Source organism: Adiantum capillus-veneris, chromosome 10 (genome assembly GCF_014529385.1).
Source record: "Adiantum capillus-veneris isolate H3 chromosome 10, ASM1452938v2, whole genome shotgun sequence".
In the NCBI taxonomy this organism is placed as follows: Eukaryota; Viridiplantae; Streptophyta; class Polypodiopsida; order Polypodiales; family Pteridaceae; genus Adiantum; species Adiantum capillus-veneris.
In genome coordinates this window covers 144,590,140-144,613,468 of record NC_140940.1, presented here as the reverse complement: position 1 = coordinate 144,613,468, position 23,329 = coordinate 144,590,140, and the positions used below count along the sequence as shown (strand labels likewise).

Here is a 23,329-nt window from a genome sequence, read left to right as displayed (position 1 = left end):
AGAGAGAGAGAGAGAGAGAGAGATGAATTTTACTTCTTGTTGCCGACACGCGCGCCTGCGCACGCACGCGCGCGCACACACACACACACACACACACACACACACACACACACACACACACACACACACACACACACACACACACACACACAGAGAGAGAGAGAGAGAGAGAGAGAGAGAGAGAGAGAGAGAGAGAGAGAGATTCTTGTGGTGCTATCTGAGAGAGGGAACAAGTAAGAGGGAGAGAGCTGGGGGGAGAGTGATGCATAGGGATTGGGGGGGGGGGAGGCCCCCCCCTCCTCTTGGCACTTTGGGAGGGTTCTTATCAATAATGTTCCCATGGGCTAGTTTCCATGGTCAAAGATGAAACAAAACTTCCAAGATCTCCTTAGTCCGAGGTTAATACCCGGATGCCTGTCATGCCTTGGACAACTTCTCAAACACGGATCTCGTCAAGCATTTGTGCTATCTTCCATTTTCAGCCTTCAAGTTCCATTTTCAGCCTCCAAGTTGCTCAAACTTCTAATTGCCGTCGAGACACAATCATAGGTGATTGCACTTGGAGGAAGAACCTTCCCTTGGTAAAAAAGGTCTCTTTGTGAATCCTTTTGCTTCTTAATTCGCCGTATTTAGTATACAATTCAACCAAAGAATTGCGGAAAACTTCTCCCCCAAAAGCCTTCCGACTAGTACAATTTGTTTCACCCACATTGGCACCTCAATAGTGTCACATTCCTTCAAGATGCAAGATAGAAATTTATTTTTTATGTTTTCATGTTTTTCCTCTTATCTATGTATAGGTGATGGCTTCTAGGGAGGGTGGTGAAAAGCACGCATTATATAGCCCTCCCCCGATGGCTGGAGACATTCATGTCTCTAGCATCTTGAATGTCTCCAACATTCGTTCCAATTTCAATAGTCATCCTTCAAGCATAGACTAGTGCCGGCACATTCCTCAATTTGTGGGTCCAATCTGCAGTTGTAGGGTTTAATCCACCATCCATTTATTGGGGTGTGATGCAACTCCTCATCCAATTCCCCCAACCTATAGCTACCATTTAGGAACTTTTATACTACCACAAAAGATCCTTTCTATTTCAACAAGAACTTACCATCCTTCCTATGGTCAAATCGATTGTCATACCTCAGCACAAGAGAGCCCTCTTTGATGCCTTTCTTTATCATCTGGATGTTGAACTTTCTTTGTCGCTTTTTTGCATGTGTAGCATAGTGTTGAATTGTTGATTCTCTGTCTCGTTCTAGCTGCTCCAAGTCAATGATTCGATACTCCACCTTCTTTTGATCATCCTCATGGTAGATCTTTAAAACTCAAAGACTTGCCAGTTCTACCTCTATGGGAAGAAGAGCCTCTTGTCCATACACTAAGTGAAAAGGGGTGTATCCCAAAGATGTCTTGAAGCCATTATGTACATTCTTTAACAATGTTTGGTGTGTGGGTGTGAGCAAAGTTGGTAATGCATGCTCACCTTCATCTACTAGTGCCACACGGGGGCAAACTAAGTGAGTCATCTGAGGTGAGAAAAAGTTGAGGAATCATATGGTGGTGGATGTACTAGGTTCACCTCTTACGAATCTTGTTGCCCAGGGTGGTCACTTATCAAAATCTCCCTATATCATGTGCGTTCAAGAGATGATTATTAATAATACCTATACTATATTTACATTATGGGCTTAGTTAAAAATCCCCCCCCTCCCTCTAATGTATACATAAAAGTATACATTTTGGATAATTAATGATCCTTTTCAGTTAACTCATGTGATATGATACATTTTTTGAAAAGTGATCGCCTTGGGTCTTGCTGTAGCTAAATTTTTAGGTATGACTCCTCTAATCCTCCATTAAGCTATGATTATCTAGATTTTTCTAAGCAACTAACCCTAGATGCAACAACACACATAATCCACATACAAGAACCCATTTATGTTTCTATGTATGGATCACACAATATAATATAACTAACCCTAGATGTTGTAGCTATTTTTTAACACGGCTAGATATAGTTATGATTTCTCTTACCTTCCATTAAGTTATGACCATCTTGATTTGTCTACGCAAACTAACCCTAGATGCAATAATACAACACACAACAACACACGGACCACATATACAAGAACCCATTTTATAAGTTTCTATGTGTGTAAAGTTGGATCACACAATACAATACAACTCTAAGAATGCAGGAGAGGAAAGGACATGTTACTAGCATGGGATGGAGGTTACCAAGCCACTATAAAAGGACAAGCACATATGTGATGCACTAAATACACCTTCCTTGTAGCCGTTGGCATGCCATTCACAAAATTTTCAACATACGTTAGCTCTAAGCTACATGGCTTCTTCTCCACCACAAGCATTCCCTCTTATATTAGTACTCATAATGTTAGTCGAATGATATTTTGTTTAAACTCTTATCTATCTAATGCAGTTTTGCTAAAATGATAAGTAAATGCAAAAATCCTTTTTTTTTTTTGGCTTGCTCAAATGACGAGGCCTTAGAGTTGCCTTTGGTTTTAATAACTTTTGTCCTTTTTTTTTTTTTTTTTTTTGAGAATTGCCTACAACTTCGACATTACAAAAAACACACACACACACTCGTACACGCACACGCATGCAAATCCCTTACGTGGAAGGAGCCTAACTCTTAAGGTGAATCTTTTCGACTGGATAAGGTTGGCCAACCCATCATATGGACTAGGGGAAGAGCCTCTAAGAGATACATGTCATACGAGCTTTCAAGGGGGTTTGAACCCAAGACCTTAGACACAAGGGGTTTAATGCTTTATTAATGAGAATCGAGAGAGATCCGCAAGTGGCGACTGACAGGGGAGGCAAGGAGAGGGACCTTTCAAGGCTTCAAAAGACAGGCGAGGAGGGGCGCAGGCTTCAAATCACGATAGGCAAGGAGAGGCAGCAGGTGTCTAGCTACAATGGCCACGTGTAGGGGAGGTGGTTGGTGGTGCAAGTTGTTTTTTTTTATAAAATGTGTGGCTTGAGATGCGAAGCAGCAATCGCCGGTTGTCAGGCTGGTTATGCGAATAATTTTATGGGTGTGACTCCTCCAATCCTTCTTTTAAAAGATGGGTTCCAACGTTGGCTATGAACCGTAAGGAGGGGGAGGAAGAAGGAATTCTTGAATATATGAATATAATAAAGAGGTTGTCAGTATGTCGTACCCATTTCGGAAAAGGAATTAATAACCCGAATCTTTCAAAATGCTCATTGCCAAGCTTGTCGCCGACTGCCTTGCCTCTCCAGAACATGATTCAGCCAACGCATTGGTTGAACGAGCAGGGTAGCCACAGTTGCGCGCGGCACCAGGGGCCTACTGCAGGGTAGCCATAGCAGCTACGTGCGACGCCAGGGGGCTACTTCATGATTTTTTTAAAAAATTATTTAGGGAAACGTGAATCATGCAAGCCAATCGCCCGCATGGCTTAGAGCAATGACTGCTGTTTGTGGCCGCCTCCGTTTGAGCCCTGCAATCTATCCCTTTTACAAATGGACTTCAGACGAGATGAAGAGGTAATAACCTTCGTGTGGAGATGCGAATATTCCTAACTATTGAATAAGTTGAAGAACCTACCAGCGTGGAGAGGTTGTCAGTATGGGGTACCCAATCCTAGAAAATGGGAAAATAGGTCATTAGTTGGAGCTAGAAAAGGGAAGGGAAGGGTGAGGGAGGGAAGAGGGGACAGGCCACGTGCAAGGCATGCCCCTCTCTTGCCCTTTTCATCTCTCTCTCTCTCTCTCTCTCTCTCTCATGCGTCTTGTCGCCCACGATTGCAACGTAGACCTGTCTCTCTCTTTCTCCCCCCCTCCCCCCCTGCGAGGTAGCTCCTCGACAGAGCCCTCTCTCTCTCTCTCTCTCTCCCTAGTGCTGTGTGCTACAAGCCTGCGGCCTCTCGCTCAAGAGTCTCTCTCTCTCTCTCTCTCTCTCTCTCTCTCTCTCTCTCTCTCTTTGTGGGGGCAGCGCCTCTGGAAGGCAACGCAGCCCTCTCTCTCACGCAGGCAGAGCTCTCTCTCTCTCTCTCTCTCTCTCTCTCTCTCTCTCTCTCTCTCGCAATTTACGATGAGGGCAGAGGCAATGGGGGAAGTAGGCTGGATTGCACGAGCAGGGAGCCCCAAGGAGGACTGAACTTTAGACGAGGCTGAGGAGAGGGGGGCAATCTTGTTAATGAATGATTTTAATATCATTCATCCAAGTAGGGAGAAACTTTATACAATTCGAGGTTGTTAGTAGGTCCCCAAAACGACTTTTTGAGAAACCATTAATTAGTTTTTTGGGAGGGGGGGGGGGGAAGAAAGGAAAAGGGAAGGGTGGAGGGGAGGGGGTTATTGTTTTTTTTTAGTTCTTATGGACACCTCCAAGGGTATCTTAGGTTTGTAGCCTAGTGGTTAAGGTTAAGTCTTAAGATTTTATGTAATGGAAAGTAAAAGTAGAGCCACTAGAGACTATTATAGCAGGTGAAAATTTAAACACGGTGCGTATATGTTCAGTGCCACTTTGGGTGATATTTGAAAATGTCTTTAGAGTTCAACTCTCCTCGTATTCTTCTTCTTCTCTTGTGTCGCCAGGTGTAGAGAGAGGTAGAGTCTCGTAGAGATGTCACCCCTTGCGTAAGCGCTCTAGAGCCTAGACTCAGGGGCGATGAAAACATCACTTTTGCCTCGTAAGTTTCATCGCCTCTCGCCCACCTCGTCCAGCAGCCCGCTCCTTCAGACTGTAAGTGTGTGTGTGTGAGTGAGTGAGTGAGAGAGAGAGAGAGAGAGAGAGAGAGAGAGGTGCGTTCTTTGTATTGCTCTGCATGCGCTTACTCTGCAGTATTTCTTGTGCTTGTAGGAATTAAATGGAAGCATTGAAGGGTTGTCTTGTTCTGCTATTTGTAAGCACACTTGCGACGACATTGCCCGCCTTTGCCACACACATATTTCCTAGTGTTGAAGGGGATGTGAAGACTGCCACATTCAGGTCTCCGGCCTTCACCCTTGCACCTGGCGAAGTGCAGAATACCTTCTATTTTGGATCTACTTTTGTGGAAGGGCACATTGGCATCAAAGCGTTCGACGCAGAAGTGATCGATGAGGATGGAAACTCGGTGCCTCTCAATGAAGTTTATTTGCATCATTGGGTTGTCTACAACTACTTGAACACTAGCGCTAGCTCAAGTAATGGCATGTCATCGTCAACAATCCTGGGTAATGATGGTGTTTGCCCTGACTATGCACTATGCCAGCTCTTTGGCCTCGGGTCGGAAACTCGCTTGACAAGTACATGGCTTCCTGGCCCCTATGCAATTGAAGTTGGACAGTATGATAATGAGGCATGGCTCTTGAATGTGCACGCCATCGACACACGCGGCACCGTGAATCCCCTTGGATGTTTAGAATGTCGCTGCGATCTTTACAATGTAACTGTTGGCGAAGATGGGAGACCCATAAAGGATGGATACCAAGGAGGCCTCCTTTGTTGTTATGATGGAGTGCACTGCCAACTAAAGGATGGATATGTGGGTGAGAGTCGGACTTATTATTTGCAGTATACGGTGCATTATCTGGATTGGAGCGATGCCATTTTGCCTGTGAAAATCTATATTTTTGATTCCACATATGAAGCCTCTCTATGCAAGGTAAACATGTTCTTTGTTGTTGATAGATTTTGTAGTACATCATATAGATGAGTCTTTCGTTGCTTGGTTGGGGTGTTGATGCATATTCTTTTTTGAATGCCCAGGTTGAGTATGATGTCCCTTCCTGCTCTTCACAAAATGGTGGCACATCCGAGTGTACGCATGTGCAGGAGTCGGTAATGGAGGTTCCTATTGGTGGGGATGTTGTATATGGGGTTTCACATCAGCACGCAGGAGGAATTGGTGGTGCCATGTATGGTCAGGTAATGTGTACAACTTGGTTGAAGGGCCTATAATGAGCTTTAGTGGCATTTTTGGTTGTATTTGGCATGTACAAGCATAGAACGTCTTCTCTTGTATGATGTGATCATCTCTTTGTATGAGTATAATTAGTGCATTTTGAGGTATATAAGCATGGAGCATATAAGCTACTGTATGTAGCTTATGCAGAAAAATGTATGTTTTTCCTGCCGTATATACCCCATGCATGTGCATTGCTGTAACCAGGAGCTCTTTTTGTTTTTTGATAGGATGGCCGAGAGATCTGCACTTCCATCCCACTCTATGGAAATGGGACTGAGGTGGGCAATGAAGCTGGTTATATTGTGGGAATGACGACATGCTATCCCGAGCCTGGATCTGTACAAGTCGTGAGCAGGGAAAGTATTCGAATGCTCTCCACTTATAGTAGGTCGATAAGCCATACTGGGGTTATGGGGCTCGGCTACATAGCTGTTTATCCTCATTCAGAAGCAAGCATTTAATAAGGGCAAGCAAAGCCTCATTTACATAAGGGTAGTAAGTACTCGGGTAGTAAACAGGAAAAAGTTATTGACGCTTTTGGAGACGAGTCTCTGAGTATTGAATAGTAGTGAAGTCATATCCATCTGTCGGGGTGCTTGCTTGAACAGTGGGTAATGTGTAAGTTTTGTGTATTGACCTGGTGATTCCCTTTTGGGGGGAAAATGTCGGCATGGATTGTTGCTCTTGTGAGTTGTAATATTACTACCTTCGAATATGGACATTGGAGCAAAAGGGTTGTAGATATTGATCAAAGATTTACAATCCGTGAGCCCTTTACTAGGCTTTGGTAATTTCGGAGTAGACATTACAGAGCATAGCTTCTCTCTTGAATAACAGGTCTTGAGTTCAACTCCTCGTCGGTTATATTTTTAAGGTCTCTTGGGATAGTTTCCTAAGACGTTAAAACTCTCTCTCTCTCTCTCTCTCTCTCTCTCTCTCTCTCTCTCTCTCTCTCTCTCTCACAGATGGCCGCACTATGTACGAGAGACCCACAAGCTCCTCTCTCTCTCTCCCTCCCCCCTCCCCCCCAACACAAGAGCCGAATTTAGAAGGGCTTGTTTCCTAATATAGGTATCGGTATTTCCCATTGGGAGGGGAGTACCTTGAGATGGCATCTGTGTTACATCTAATTCATATAACACGGATACCTTAATAGGCTATAACAATGAAACTACCAATTTAGGAGTCTTGTTTAATCTTTATGTATCTCCAACACTCTAGTTTGACCTACACAGACTTGTAAATAAAAAAATTCACTAATTTTATTTTCCAAACACGATGTTTTCATATATTCTTCATGAAACATTTCGCTATGTTATTGCAATCTACTTGTGATAGTTATGGTATTTGTCTAGAAGGGGCCCTTCCATAAGGAAGGGTAGTGCTTCCCACCATGCCCATCTTTAGAAAGAACCGGGGGAGGCCTTCAAGTCCTAACATTGGAACTTATAGCACTACTTGTCACAAGATTTTCTCCTTGTGTATGGCCCAGTTCTTGCAACCATGCATTGAAGGGAACCTACACTTTTGTGTGCCGTTACGTGATATTATCATCCTAAAAAGGGTTTTCATGGAAGACTAAATGAACTTGCATGGGAGGCAACCATCAACGAATCTTGGCAATATACTAAGATTCGATGGATGTGTTGCAAGAAGTGCTCACATCAGATTTTTTGTGCAATCTTCAAGAATCATAAAGGATATTATATACATGTAAATTATAACATAGGAAGACACACACACACACACACACACACACATGATATGCATAACCATGTCTTCGTAAGTTTGTAACTCAAAGATGAAGATAATTAGCCTTCGCTTGCGAGTACATCTTGAAAGCCTCTACAGTCCTTGTCAAGTGGTGGATTAAGGATACACTAGCTCTTTCCCAATTTGATTGAGTGGTGGATATAGGATTCACCCACGCTTACAAAACTTGTTGAGAATGGCCAGATGGTAGATTTTGGATGCATCCACAGCTTTTGAAAACTTCTCGAGAGTTGCCAATTTGTGGATGTGGGATGATCCTTCCTTACACTATTTGTTTAGAATGTGCAATTGCTAGATGTGGGATGTACTTACTTTTTCACAGCTTGTTTAGACTAGCGTAGTGGTGAATCTACAATGCATCTTCTATTCAATAAATTTTTTGAGTGGCCATGTCATGGATGTAGGATGCATTTGCTTTTTCAAGTGTGCTCAAAATGACCATGTGGTGGAGGTAAGATGTACTTGCTCTTCACAAAATGTTAAGAATGGTCGAGTGGTGCATCTTGCATGACGCCTTGCTTATTAAAGTGGCCAATTGATGGATTTAGGATTCACCCACCCTTTTAAGAATTTTTCTAGAATGGACAAGTAGCTGATATGTGATGCATACAAGCTTGCACATTACTTTTAGAATGTCCAAGTGGTGGATCTAGAATGCCTCCACCCTTTCATCACTTGTTGAGTGACACAATGATCAATTCGGATGCATTACCCTTCTATGAACTTGTTTAAAATGGCCTTGTTGTAGATTTAAGATAAACTTGAACTTCTATAGCTGGTTTAAAATGGCAAAGTAGTGGATTCAAGCTGCATCATCTATTCAACAACTTGTTGAGAATGCCCAAATGGTGGATCTAAGATACACTTACTCTTCCACAACTTTTTTTTTGTGAAAAAGGTGGTGGGTTTAGGATGCACACAATCTTCCATAATTTGTTTAGAATGGCCAAGTAGTGAATTTGGGATGCACCAACCTTTTCACAACTTGTTGAGAATGGCCAAGTGGCCGATCTAAATGCATCACCCTTGAAGGAGCTTGTTTAGAATTGCTATGTTGTGAATTGAGGAAACACTTAATCTTCCATAACTAGTTTAGAAAGGACAAGTGGTTGATTTAGGATGCACCATATATTCAACACCTTGTTGAGAATGACCCTAAGGTGGATTTAGGATACACATGCTCTTCTATATTTTATTTAGAATGGCTAAGTGGTGGATCTAAAATGCAAACACCCTTTCACAACTTATTGAAAATGGCCAAGTGGTAGATCTAAATGCATCACCATTTTAATAACTTATTTTACAATGGACATGTGGTGGATCTACAATACACTTGATCTTCCACAAGTGGTTCATAATAGCTAAGTGATGGATTTAAGATGCTTTGTCTATTCAAAAGCTTGTTGAAAATGTCTAAATTGTCAATTTAAGAGGCACTCAATCGTAAAAGAATTATTTAGAATGGCCAAGTAGTGGATCTGAAACATACCCAATCTTTCACATTTTGTTGAGAATGGCCAAATGGTTGATCTAAATGCATCACCCTTTTTAAAATTTTTTGGAGTGGCCATGTGGTGGATTTAAGATACACTTGATCTTCCATAGTTGGTTTAGAATGGCTAATGTGGACTTAAAATGATCCAACTAACCAACAACTTGTTGAGAATGACCAAATGGTGGATCTAAGATACACTTACTCTTACGCAACTTGATCTTCCATAGTTGGTTTAGAATGAGCAAATGGTGGATCTACGATATGATTACTCTAAACACCTTTCTGAGAACGGCCAAGTGGTGGGTTTGGAATGTACCCATCTTTCACAACTTATTGATAATGGAAAGGTGGTTAATTCTTGAAATAATGCATCACCCTTCTAAGAACTTGTTTAGAATGGCCATGTGGTGGATTTATGATGCGCTTGATCTTTAATAAATGCTTTAAAATTGCCAAGTGGTGGATTTTCTTTGTCTTGAGAATGGCCAAATGGTGGATCTAGAATGCAATCATTCTTATATAACTTGTTTTTAAATTGCAAAGTGGTGGATCCAAGGTGCACATGCTCTTTCACAACTTGTTTATATTAGCTAAGTGGTGAATTTCGGATGCATCCACCCTCTCACAACTTGTTAATTGTGACCAAGTGGTCGATCTAAATGCATCATTATTTTAGGAACTTGTTTAGATTGGCCATGTGGTGGATTTAGGATACACTTGATCTTCTATAGTTGGCTTAGAATGGCTAAGCAATGGATTTAGGATTCTCTATCGTCTATTTAACAACTTGTTGAGAATGGTCAAATGGAGGATTTAGGATACATTCACTCTTAAATGATTTGTTTAGAATTTCCAATAGGTGGATTTAGAATGTTCCCATCCTTTGCAACTCGTTGAGAAGGTCCAATTGGTCAATGTAAATGCATCATTCTTCTAGAAACTTATTAAGAAAGATCATGTGATGGATCTACTTCCATAGCTGATTTAGAATGGCTAAGGGATGGATTTAGGATGCTCAATCATCTTTTCAAAAACTTGTTGAGAATGGCCAAAGGGTGGGTTTAAGATTGGATCACTCTTACATAACTTGATTTTTATGGCAAAGTGGTGATCTAAGATGCATACACGCTTTCACACCTTGTTTAGAATGGTCAAGTGGAGGATCATGGATGTATCTACCCTTTCACAATTTGTTGAGAATGGAAAAGTGGTAGGTTTGGATGCGTCACCTTGACTTTAGCTATGGGCTCTACTAAGCATGTATATACACTCTATGCCCAACACTTGGTTCAAATGTTAGATTTGGGTCCACAAGTCTAGTATCGTGATGTTAGACTGAGCCCACATTTAGATCTAATGTCACACATTATTTTCATGTCAAGAGTTTCATTGGTCCATCCATTGACCCAATCTTGTGGTATCAAGTCATCAACTTCTCTGGCTTACGATGGATTATTGTGGAACCTCTCTCATTATGTGTGCTACCGATGAAAGCTTCTGAAATATCCACTTTTCCCTAAATTTGGGCTTATAGTGTTTCACCAAATATTCTTGATACAAAGTTTTCTCTATATCCTCCCAAGTAATGGATGTAAGCCCATTGTTTTTTTCATCCCAAAACCTAAAGACAAGCATAACTCCTTTATCTTTCATAAAGATGTACACTATGTTGCTATCTTGAAGTGGTATAGGTATTGCATTTTTTACCCATAACTCTTGTGTATTTCATAAAGATGTACACTATATTGCTATCTTGAAGTGGTATAGGTCTTGGATTTTTTACTCATAACTTTTCATTTGACTCTGTATTCTTCCAATAAAAGATTCCTAAGCTATGTTGTCCATTTCCAAGTGTCTCATGATCCTTGAGTTGTTTAACTTGAAATCTTATAGTCCGGTGGAAGGTGGTCCTTCTAGGATGTCCTCTTTTGGAATTTAATAACTTTCAGCCTTGTTTCCCCATTTGTCCACAATGCTTAGATTGTTTGTAATGTACATAGTCCCCTTATGGGTCCGTATAAGATCCTCCTTGTTTGTTAGTTATAACTTCTTGTTCAAACTCTATTTCATGGTCATCAATTTGCAAATAGGTTTTATGTTCTACATCAAATATATACACACCATTGTCATTTTTTTCCGAAAAGGTTAATATCTACTGATATTTGTTACCATCTACATCTTGATATGCATGTGTGAGCTTGGTCACATGCAATTGCTTGAACACTATGGTATTTGTCGGCTTTTGACTTTGACTTGTGGAGACCAGTTGAAACTTTTGTCCTTGATGATCTTCATAGAAGCATTTTTCATCAGATTCTGAGGAAATCTGGGTCAACGAGAAACTTCCAACAACCATATGATCTTTCAATAGTTTTTGTTTTGAAGGGGTCTATTGGCTAGAAGTTCTAGGGATCCTAAATGGTGCATTTCCTAGTACATGAGTTGAGATTGATGGATTTGCAGCTCCCCCCTTCTTAGGGTGATCACTAAAGCTTTCTCCATGAGATGGGCTCAAGATTGTTTGACTTTGGTTTGATGTCACCTTTTGAGACTGTGAAGGTACACCGTGGGACTTTTTATGAGGGTGAGGCTCTCCCTAGTCATTGTAACAGCATCCTGACAACCAAAATGATGGGGTGCTTCCCATGTAGAATTGTGTGAGAGAGGAAAGAAACTTGCCGAGGTATCCCATCATGCCCGTATATACTAAAAAAAGACTAGCCACTTGTATGGAATGTAATCAAATGCTAAAATGAGCTCAAGAGGAGCTGCACAAGTAGGATATACCTTTTTTTTGGGGGGGGGTTATCACCTCTTATAAGGGGAGTTTTTTTGGAATTGTAAGAAGCTTTTTTTCCAATAATATTTTTACCATTGGGGCATTTGGGCTATGTTTCTTTGTGGCACTAGTGAGGGCTGCTCGTGCAATTTCTTGAGCTCATCGATGTGTGTGCTGACGGATCTGAGTTGTAGCCAAATGTACATGGTTGTTTGGATCAAAGTGGAGTCGTCATTTCTACATTTTGGTGTCAATTCGTCCTTCTCTTCTTTACTGTTGTACGTGTGTTTCCAGGTGTGTGTTGGTAGGTGTGCCCCCCTGAGGGTGTGTTGTGCCTAGATTGTAAAGTCAGTCTGCAGACACAAACTTGTTGACAAATTGAACAAAGTTTATCCAAACTTGATGAAACTTGGCTAGGGAGCTTAAGTTGAGTTGCTTACCTTGGTTGTATCAACATTTTGGCAAAAAGTTGCAAAAAAAAATCCCATAAGTAAATAATTATGATTATTTACATCTGCTTCATAATTCAACATTTTTGCACAATTGAGTATACCACAAGCTCAAGGATATCAAGTAGAATCTAGAAATTAAATTTGGTGAAATTTGGATCACAAAGTGAGACTTAAGTCTTGAAAACCGAGTCTGCGAACACTAAACAATTGATAAATTGGTAAATCTTATTCAAATTAGAAGAAGAAATCAAAATAAACAAACAAGGAAAAATGTATATGAATAAAAATGAGACTCAGTACCATAAAGGTTGAAAATCCTGATGTGATAGACAAATGGGGGTTAGAAGTGAATACCATAATTCCAAATATGGTAGCAAAAGAGGATCCACCGACTTTAGAATTTGAGGGATATGATCAAGTTGATCTAAAACCTTTGAAATGGCTTAGCAGAGATAATCCTAGGATCGGAGTCTATTGTTGGGAGGATAGGAACGTCAAGGATCTTTTATAGACCTCTCATGCCAAACAGGGCAATTAACACCCATGAAGATCATCTATTTCTTCAAAATCAAAGATAAAGGTTCAACATATCTACCAACTTACCTATTTAGGGATTGTTATAAAAATAACTTTGTTATGATGAGTCATGAGGAAGTAGAATATACCAAATACCAAGGGTACTCTATAAGAGATTGGATATTGGGCCAAGGACCAGAAACTATTCCAAGAGAGGAACTCCGCGAGAGATCTTATGGGTGAAATGTTAAAAAACCCAAACCTACCTCATCACAAAGAAAACCAAGTGACATTAAAGCCAGTCCAGGACTACATGAGTCACTATTTCCACCAGATTGTTTTGAAGGACTCAAGACAGGACCAACTGCCAGAAGAGTTGGAGCTAAGCCAAACAGATGTGTCAGACCAGTTGATTTTAAAAAATGGGTCAAAAAACACAGTGGATTTGGGGATCCATATGACCACTTAGCAAGCTTCAAGCAAGTGCTAAGAGCAGAATGCATATTTGATTTTCACACTCAATTTGAGAGATTTGGAATGACTTTAGAAGGAAAATCTTTGACATGACTATAAAACATTCCACCAAGGTCAATCATGGATTTAAATACATTAGCTCAGGGATTTGCAGCTGCATGTTTCAAAATTGGGATCAAACATAATATGGTAGCTCAAATTTATAGCTTCAAATAGAAACAAGGTGAGTCTGTTAGGGATTGTGTAACTAGGATGAAGCAGTACATTGCAAGATGCTCAGAACTAGAAATACCAGTAGAAAAAATATTAGTGTCATTGTTTCTAGAGGGATTGCTAAACAAAGAACTTCGTGCTATATTGTATAGCAAGAAGCACATGACCTAGAAGAGTGTGTATCAGATGCTATTGACTTGGGAGACAATTGTGATATTTTCAATGAAGAAGATGTCCCTAAGGATACTCAGAGTGAGAAAACAGCATCCTCAAAACCCGCACAAGTGGGAACGGCTGTTGCAGCACCACTTGTAGCCATAGAAGACATGCTCAAAAGGATAATATGCAAAAAGCAGCTATGAGAGGACTAGGGTAAGGGATACCTCAACAGGGACAACCATTAGACCACAAAAATGGTGAGCTATTGAGGGTAAATGGACAAACCATGAGACCAATGAGTGCTATTATCGACCAAAGTATGATGGAAATGTTCAATATGTGCCCATGAGGCCACAAGGACAACCCATGTACAGATATCAACCGAATATGGCCCTAGCACAAAGACCACCGATGGGTATGGAAAGACCACAACCAGTTTTGGGTCAACAACCTCCATATCCTCAACATAATGCAGTACCTGTAAAGTACATGTATTCAGGAGGAGTCATGGATGAACAAGCACTAGTACTTGTTACACCTTATGTTGAGCCTAGTCCATCTACAGTAATGGTAGAAGGGGAGTGGTATAATTCACATCCACCTTCAATGAAAGAACCTATGACTTATACTACACCAGAGCTTACACCGATATACTATGTGGCTAATCGAGGTGTTAGACCTCCTATGGTAAGCCAAGGACTGGAAACTGTCATAGTTGTGGTGCAGATGATCATTCGAAAAATGAATGCCCAGAACCTGACAAGAACATTAAGCCAATTGAAGCTTTTTGTACACAATGTTGCAAAAAGGGTGGACACTTCCCTGAAGACCATCCAAAAAAATCCGTTAAATAAAGAAAAAACAGTGGTGAATATAGTCCAAGTGATGCCTAGTAGCTCTTTAGAGAGTGAACCTATTGTTCCAATTAAGGTGATCACTAGAGGCTAGGCTAAGAAATACAAACATAACTCCTCTGATGAATCGGAGAATATTAAAATTTCCTCTCAAAAGACCAAGAAAAGAAGAAGTCGAAAGTATGAGATGAGAAAACAGAAGCAAAAGGATGAAATTGAAGAAAAAGCCAAAAAACTATTCCAGGAAAAAGTGAAAGAAACTGGGAGTGAAATCAAAGAAACCACAATGAAATCTGGAGGATTAATTTTGGTAGATAGAATTTTTGAACCAATCAATGTAGCCTTGGAAGCTTTCCAAGCAAAACTTAAAGCAGGCCAAAATATGGAAAACAAATGGAAATACTATCCTTCTCCAGACATGGAGGCAGCCAAAGTTTGAAGCTTATCAAAATTTGGTAAGGATTACTCAAGAATTGCTGGAGAAACAAAAACCCAAGATTGAGAGTATAGCAAAACCCAAGGAGCTTGTGGTAGAAACCAATAAAGAGAAATCCAAAGTGGTGGTAGAACCCCACCTTGAAACTAAAGAGTCAAAACTCTTAGTGCCTGACAGTGAAGATGCTTTAGATGGAATTCTGTTTGTGGAGGAAGATTGGCCAAGACATTTATGGAAAAAAGTAAGAGAGATTAATAATGGGAGCATAAATTTGAATTTAGCCCCTATAGAGGAAGTTTGGTTAGACAATTTACTGCAACAAACGGAAGCGCGGAGAACCCTGCAAAATACGGAGAATCGTGCACTACAAATCATAAACAATAAATATGCATACCTGGAAGATCCACAAGCACATAACCCAAGCTATACGCTGTTGGGCGCATTTCTGACACCCCGTTTTTTGTAAATTTATACATACGGACATGAAGCTCGATGTCAAAAGTGTGTGTGGGATTTGTTTTTGTGGGGTTTTTAGATTTCTTTAGCAAGCACATGTACATGCACTGCAAGTCGCTAGTCTAGTGACAGCTGTTAGGCTACTGTAAGTGCCCGTGAGTGAGTTTTTTGAAGTGATCCTTGTATATAACTTAAACTCATGTACAAACTTAAAAAGTTCAGCCAAACATCAGAAATTTGCAGGTTTTGGATCGTTGTGGATGCTTTTGGATGCAGTTTTTTGCCCCGACTAGCCTTCTCTACGTGTAGTCGTGCTGGGACAGCTTTTTGTTTGCGTCAATTTTGCTCATGGTGGCGTATGGAATCAATTTTGGTCATCTTTATCTTTCTCGCCAGTCATTTTTCAAGCTTTCTCTCAAGCTTTAAAGTGTCCCAATTGGAGTTGTGCTCATCAGGTTACGGCTAGTTCTCTGCAGGGTTATGGCTATGGCAGCCTAGTGGCAAATTGTGATTCGGAGGGCATGTATCTATGAATTGTGGAATTGATGTTTGGTTTTGTGATGTTCAATGGTGAAAGGGGAGGCCCTTGTCTTCATATGCATTGGTCGGCGTGTGCTGTAAATCCGTGCTTTGACAGGGTTTTGCTCCTATGTGACATAGTCTCTTGGGTGGGCGACGGCTAGTAAATTCCCAAGGGTCTACTCTTAATGGACTTGTGGTGTTTCAAAGGGATTTTGCAAAGATTTTGGTGTCTTGTAATTCTCTTTCAACGCTCTCGGGTGACATCACTATAGAGGTGTTTCAGTTTGCTTGTTTCCCAACAACGGGAATAGAGAAAAGACAGCGAGCGACAGAGAGTAGGAGAACCACGTACAGGCGCACCTCCTAGAGCGGTGTGCTACGTCGGCACGCTGAGAGAGAAGAGAAGAGAGGAGCGAAGAATACACAGACACTGGGTGCAATCTCCCCCCGTGCAAGAGTGACCATTTCCCTCTTGCACGTATTTGTTTTATAGATTTCTTGAATGGTCAAATTGGTTACAAACTGGCCGGCCGGTCATAAATGGCCAAAGCTCATAAAAGAGCACTTGAATAATAAAATGTACAATGTATATGTTTTCATTCGCATAGGCCTAGCTCGGTCCAATCTTTTCCACCTATCACAGCTACAATAAATAATAAAATATCAATTCCATAACATACCTCTCCGTTGCAAAGCAATTGTCCTCAATTGCGAAGATAAAAATCTGCAAACAGTACTTGTCAAAAACAATGATTAGAAATCTGTAGCAAAAAGTAAAAGAAAAATCCATAAAATTGGACAACATTTCTTATGCTTGCCGTCATCCACATACTACCTATTCTAATGTCCCATACCACTAGAATAAGCAGTATATGTCATACCCTGATGAATTAGGATATCATTGGTCACACTCATAATCATCATAATCAATTCTCATCAATCTCAAATCCAATTTCATAAATAGTGTCGTGATAACCCACACAAAAAATCCGAGTCCAAATATCTGCCAACATATATCCATTTCAAATCCAAAATCCAAAATCCAAAAATCAAACTCCAAAATCCCTGGGTAACAAAATCATGCCAGTTACACTGGTGGCCAGCCACTGCAACATGATTCCATACGTGATACCCATTGTAGATAAATTGTAAAGGATCTCAATTTATCCCCCCACTCTCAAGCCCCCCCCCCCCCTCCCCCCCCCAACAAACCTCCCCAAGCCCCATGCATCAACGTAAGGGGCTGAGGAAATTCTTTATTTTTTAAAAAGGAGGGTGTGGGGAGCTACCCACATATTCTCTCTCTCTCTCTCTCTCTCTCTCTCTAGTTAAAAAAAGGCAGACCCTTTGAGGGAGATTTTTTTAAAAAAACACACATTGAAAAGTTTCAAGAACAAAAGTCTATTCATTTTTGGATTTGGTATAAAAAGGGAGAAAGAGATAAAAAGAAAGGTCTATTTATCTACTACAAAAAGAAAGAAAAAGAGAGAGAGAAAGAGAGAGAGAGAGAGAGAGAGAGAGAGAGAGAAAGTTTCACAAAAGTTTTTAAGGTATTCTATTAAGGAGAATCTAAATAGAACCTCTCATCTCTTTGAGGGACAGAGATTGTTTTTCTCTAAATGGTCTCACCATTGTGTAGGTAGGGGTGGAGGGCTACCATCACTACATTCATCTTGCACTACGACATGTGCAAGCCATTATGGAGACAAGATTGAAGGGCATGGGGTGAGAGCAGAGTCTCAACATTACAATGGTCTAGTGAATGATGTGCACTACTTGCATAGTGTCTTGAATTGCGGCCCTCCATCTCTACTTTATTCAAATGCCATTATCTAGATAGTGTCTTGCATCGCAATGTCTTACCCTTGGACCTTGGCGTGCGGTTTGGAAGTGCATGCTCTATTAGCCCGCGACGACAATTTCAAAGAATTGCATGCATATTAGCGAGCAAGAGGGCATGTGGTTTCTAGGACAAGTGGGGCTATAGAGCATGAGAAGATAAAGCGGGCAAGCACTGTGGACTGCGAGCGATGGTGAGGTGGGCTAGGGGTGCTGTGTAGAGCGTGTGATGGAAATGGGGCCAGTGAGTTTTATTTTCTAGTTCACGAATTGCTTTAGAATATTAAAAGAAAATATTTTGGTGATGGTTAAGTTGCCCCAAAAATAGGGCTAAACCCATTTCTTTTGACTAAGAATCAGCAAAGATCCCCTTTGGATAAGCAAAGCAAAATAAAATTGAGAGGGTAAAGTTAAGACAAGTGTCGTAACCCCCCCCCCCACACACACACACACACACACACACACACACACACACACACAGGGTTTTAAAAAAAGATTGCCTCAAAGGATCTGCATTGACGTAGATCCTTAGAGGGAGGTTTCTTTTGAAGGTCAACAAACTTAGCACTAGGGTAAAAGGACCAGTAGTGGAGAATCTAACAGGGTTCCCTTTTCCCTCTCTGTCTATTGCATGAAATTGACCAAGAATGGGTGCAATCAAAAGAGATTTTCCCTCTCTGTCTATTGCATGAAATTGACCAAGAATGGGTGCAATCAAAAGCTCTCGAGACAGGGACCTCACAACAATGGTCGTACCTCCATCAAAGGAGTATATACGAAATGCGAGTAGCTAATATTTTTCCTTTGTTAAAAAAACAGGCACCATTAGGAAGGTGAACCTAGGGAGTAAAGAAATGAGTAGGGCCAAAAAGGTTCGAATATCATTTTGATTAATCTACTAGTGATACGCCACTATCGAGATGACCAATATTTATGTAACCTCCTCTTGCTTTTGAGTCGCAAATAATATAGCTTATTGGGAGCATATCCGGTACATTTCAAGGGACCGACCACTTAATGGCCCCTTTTCCCGAAACTGAATAAACCTTTCTTTCTTTGAGTAAAAAGAAGAGAGAGAGCGTTTTTGTTGGTTAATTAATTTAGAGCTAAAGTGACCTTTCTTTCTTTGAGTAAAAGAAAAGAGAGATGTAGTGCGCACATGTGCGCACACGTTCGTTCAAAAAGTGCTGTGAACGTTTCGATCGAAAAGTAAGGTTCACGCACATGCTCCACGTTCGTTCGAACTACGAACGATTTTCGTCCGTTTGTGTTTCGTGCACATGCATTTCGATCGAACAGTCCGATCAACCCAAAATACAACATTGTCAAAAGAATTCCACACATAATCAACGTAACATATATACACATTTGTCCCTGCAAATAAGTACTTTCAATTACCATAGTAAAAGAATTTTGTTGGAAAAAAACATCGCATCACAACACAACATGAAAGTATGTGTGACGCGCAAGAAATAAACAACAGCTACATGCTAAATAATTGATACAAATTGCCATAAATATCGATGACGATAATAAAATAATGTGAATCAACCACTGAATACAAAATACAATAATCTCAATATGGTAGCTGCCCATCATAATGTCCTCCAGCAAAAAACGCAGCAGAATCCTCCATGACCGCACTCCCTCTTACGAACACCTACAAAAAACATAAATAGTAATCAAACGCACACTTCATAAAAGAACCCTCCTAAGAACATACTTAATGTGTGTATAGTGTAAAAATTACATGATCCATCACCCTCGCTGATTTCGAGCAGCTTGAAGGCTACTATATCGAAATATAGTAGCTCTTACTCGTGAAGCTAAATCGCGATGGTCGAGAGGGCCATCCTCATGCAATGGCTCCTCGTCATTAGGATGTGGATCGTCTTGCTCTTGCGGTTCAACCTCTCCACATAATTGGACATAGTTATGGAGAAGACAACATGCTCCTACTACAGTCGGGGCAAAAGTAATGTCGACATTCAAATCCCGCAAGATCCGCCATCGATTTTTCAAGAGACCAAAAGCATTTTCAACCTTCACCCTACCTTTTGAGAGTATTCTGTCAAACTCTCTCTTTTGTCTGATGAATTGTCCCGCCTTAATGCGAAAAGGTTTCACTAGGAATGTCTTTGCTTTGTATGCGGAATCTCCTAGAAGATATGGCCGAATTACTTCACCTTGCAACAATATGCGAGGACCATCAAGCGCATCACCACGCTTCAATTTTCCGTATAGCATGTTGTCCTTGAAGTGAGTAGAATCATGCACTCCACCTGCTGCCTTGCAGACTACACTCCAGAACAACTTATTCAAATCCACCACACCTTGCAGAAGGATGCTTGGAAAACCATGTCGACTAATATACTGGAAAGGATGAGGGATCCACTTGCGGATTTTGAGATGAGGCTCCACCCTCTTGGTTCTCACCATCAATCGGAGTGTCCATGGGTGTAGCTGTGGATGTAGCCCCACGACTGTCACTATCAAAGGCACCTGCAATCCCAGTCGCTTTTGGAGTCCTTCCCCATAGCGCATCACACATATTGAATAGTGGCCAAGAACTAGGAGATGCCCCAGAGGAATTCTGCTTGTTAAGCTCTTTCTTGTGCGTTTTTTTCAAAATGTCAATGCGATTCCGGGCATGCTCTGGATTGTAGTTGCCGCTGACATCCCTGTTTAGTGCAAAGGTAAGGTCCTCCCAATCTTTGGAGCGGAAGTTCCCTTTCTTTATGTGTGTCCAAGTCTCTTCATACACTCGCAAAAGAGTGTGTGTACTCTTGTCATCCCAATGGACAACAGCTGCTCTTGGCCGCTTAGAGCCTTCGCAGTTGCTGTGGCTCCTTGGGTGTCTCCCATAGGTGTAGAAGCATTCCCAACTGGTGTAGTCATGTCCTCCTGTATACTATCATGTAAACCGTCCTGAAGCATAGAGTCAGATGGATGGTCATCCTCAACTTGGGAGAGGTTAGCCTTGATGCTTGATTTCGGAGGAGTGGCCATTGCTTCATCCATCATCCCGATGAAAGAGAACTTATCAAGCGAGATGTTCTCTTGTGAAAGAGGAACATACTCCTCAAGATCATCATGGAGACCTGTTTGCAACGTTGTTTGGTGGATTGCCCAACTAGGTAGAGAGGAGGTGGACTTCCGCCCTTGCCTCGCTCTACGCAAGCCCGCAGTAACAACGACTGGTGGTGTCGACATCCTGGTGTAGTCACAAAATCATCGACAAACGTTGATTAATTTTGATATGAAATTTTTGATCGACTGCATATCTGATTATGTGTGTGTGCAAACGATTGTGTATATTTTTGTTGGTGTGTGTGTGAACGTACTAATATTTTGCTAAAGTTTAACATAAAGGGACTGTTCAATTCCATCTTCCAAAGCATTTACACAGTATGTGTGAACTGAATTTCTATGTAAATTGAATGAAAAAGCAAAGGTTTGAAGAAGCACCATCGTTTTCAAAAGTAAGGCCTTTCTTTTTGTATTTGATTTGACACTTCTTTCTCACAGGTTTGCTACAAACAAATTATTCTCAAAAGCCTTGTGCTTCCTTCCTGTGCGCATGCTTCGTTATGTGTGTGTGTGTGTTGTGGGTGGGGGGGGCGGGGGGGGCGGGGGAGGAATACCTGGTTTAGGGGGCTTCTTGCGTTACTTCAGAGTGGGCTGAGAGCTCCTATCCTCGCATGCGTTCTAAACGAGCGACTCTTGGAGAGCCACAAAGTTTCACTCGTTGACAACGATAAACGTTTAAAGTGAAGACAAATTAGTGGCGGGCTCATGTGCAAAACAAACGAAAAGTTGAACGAATGCACATCATGTGCGCACCCTAAGAGAGTTCTAAAAAAAAAAAACCTCCCTCGAAGGATTGGGTCGATGCATATCTTAAGGGAGGTTTTCTTTCTTTTAAAACTCTCTCTCTTTTTCCTTTTACTCAACTTATTACCAAGAATCTCCACGGATTCCACTTGAATCATTGAGTTAAAGTAAACTCACTTTCTCAAAGTGAGCTACATGCAACAATCAAACTTTCAATGTCGATGTCGTCCTAAATCATCATTTTTTGTTGTCGAGCTCATTGTGGTTGCAAGGCTCCCCTATATTTATAATTAAAAAATAAGAAAATTACCAAAATATCATTCTAATTTGTGAAAATTCCCAAAATACCTTTCAAATTTCAAAAATTCCCAAAATACTCTTGTATCTATTTTGGTTGGATTATTCAAGCTTAACAGTTCTTTATTCTTTTCTGACAATCAAGATCCAGCTTTGAGTGCTTAGCATGTAATTTTTCACAAATTACCTCGCAAAAAAGGGCAATTATATCTAAAAATAAGGAAGCAATTATATCTAAACAAACGCAATTATATCTAAAAATAAGGCCGACGTAACCTACTCAAATTCTAGTTTTAGTATCTTGTATTGATAGATAATCAGTCTTCTTATGAATGGTACAAATTTTTTTATCTTTGGAAAAATTTAATCTCACAACCAGGGGTATTTTGGGAATTTTGAAAAATTTGAGGGGCATTTTGGGAAATTATGACAAAATATCGGGGGTATTTTAGGAATTTTTGAAATTTGAAGGGTATTTTGGGAATTTCCTCAAATTAGAAGTGTATTTTGAAATTTTCCCTTAAAAAATCTATTGGTCACCTACGTTGCTTGTCTCTTGAGATAGCACTTTCAACTATCACTCAGAGTTTGTCTCCCATCCACTTGCATTTTTGTTTCATTTCCACGATAGCCTCTTCCTTTTCATTTTCTTACCCTCCTTCGTTTTGTGTCTTCATATTCACCATTGTTTCCTCTCCCTATTTCTCTCCCCTTCGTGTGCCACTTCACCCTTTTTCCCTTAAAAGCCATGGAAGGCTTCTCATATGATTCCCCCTCAAAAGAACGTTGTGACACCCTACTCGCTCCACAGAGTCCTTTTGGCTTCCCTTGTCTAGCTGCCCCGCATCCAAGCAGAGGTCTTCCCTGCTGCGTACCTACCGTTTTGCCTTTTCCTTTCTTTGCTTCTCCTTTTCCCGTTCCAAGGCATGAAGGTATCTATCTACCTTAGAGCGTGTTGACCTCCTATTGGTCTTGCCAAAGCCTCAGGAATCTCATGATTGTAGTTCATTTAACAAGTCTAGTAGTTTATTTATGGTCTAGCCTAGGTACTTAATAAGAAATGGTGGATATTCTTGCCAACGTTCCATGAAAATCAATTTCACAAACATACAAAACTCCCATTAGGATAGATTCAAATAGGAAACTTTCTAAATAATCGGTATATTTTCTTATATTTACCAAGTGGATTTTGTGCTTCTCCCCCTCCCTTCAACCAACTGTTTTGAATTTTCAACCCGCTCAAGGCTAAAGTGAGGCACACTTTTCTCGAACAATGAT

At 40.8% G+C, this 23,329-nt stretch overlaps 2 protein-coding genes across 3 annotated transcripts; one reads left to right on the top strand and one right to left on the bottom strand.

Annotated features, from left to right (window-relative positions):
• Positions 1 to 4,655: 4,655 nt before the first annotated feature.
• LOC147449789 (uncharacterized) lies at positions 4,656 to 6,807 on the top strand. The gene is made up of 5 exons (XM_086522145.1): positions 4,656 to 4,745; positions 4,863 to 4,905; positions 4,967 to 5,649; positions 5,754 to 5,912; positions 6,180 to 6,807. The coding sequence occupies exons 1-5, from the start codon at positions 4,671 to 4,673 to the stop codon at positions 6,411 to 6,413; spliced, it is 1,194 nt and encodes a 397-aa protein (XP_086378271.1). The 5' UTR covers positions 4,656 to 4,670; the 3' UTR covers positions 6,414 to 6,807.
• A 12,496-nt stretch (positions 6,808 to 19,303) lies between these two features.
• On the bottom strand, positions 19,304 to 21,654 carry LOC147449788 (protein ANTAGONIST OF LIKE HETEROCHROMATIN PROTEIN 1-like). 2 transcript variants are annotated; one of them, XM_086522695.1, is made up of 3 exons: positions 21,565 to 21,654; positions 19,671 to 21,134; positions 19,304 to 19,580 (listed from the first exon to the last, which is right to left on the bottom strand). In XM_086522695.1, exon 2 carries the CDS (start codon positions 20,462 to 20,464, stop codon positions 19,679 to 19,681), a length of 786 nt encoding a protein of 261 aa, XP_086378821.1. In that variant the 5' UTR covers positions 20,465 to 21,134; positions 21,565 to 21,654; the 3' UTR covers positions 19,304 to 19,580; positions 19,671 to 19,678. The 2 variants fall into 2 exon arrangements, with proteins under 2 accessions (XP_086378821.1, XP_086378822.1); XM_086522696.1 differs by lacking the exon at positions 21,565 to 21,654 and having other exon boundaries at positions 19,671 to 21,366.
• Positions 21,655 to 23,329: the final 1,675 nt, after the last annotated feature.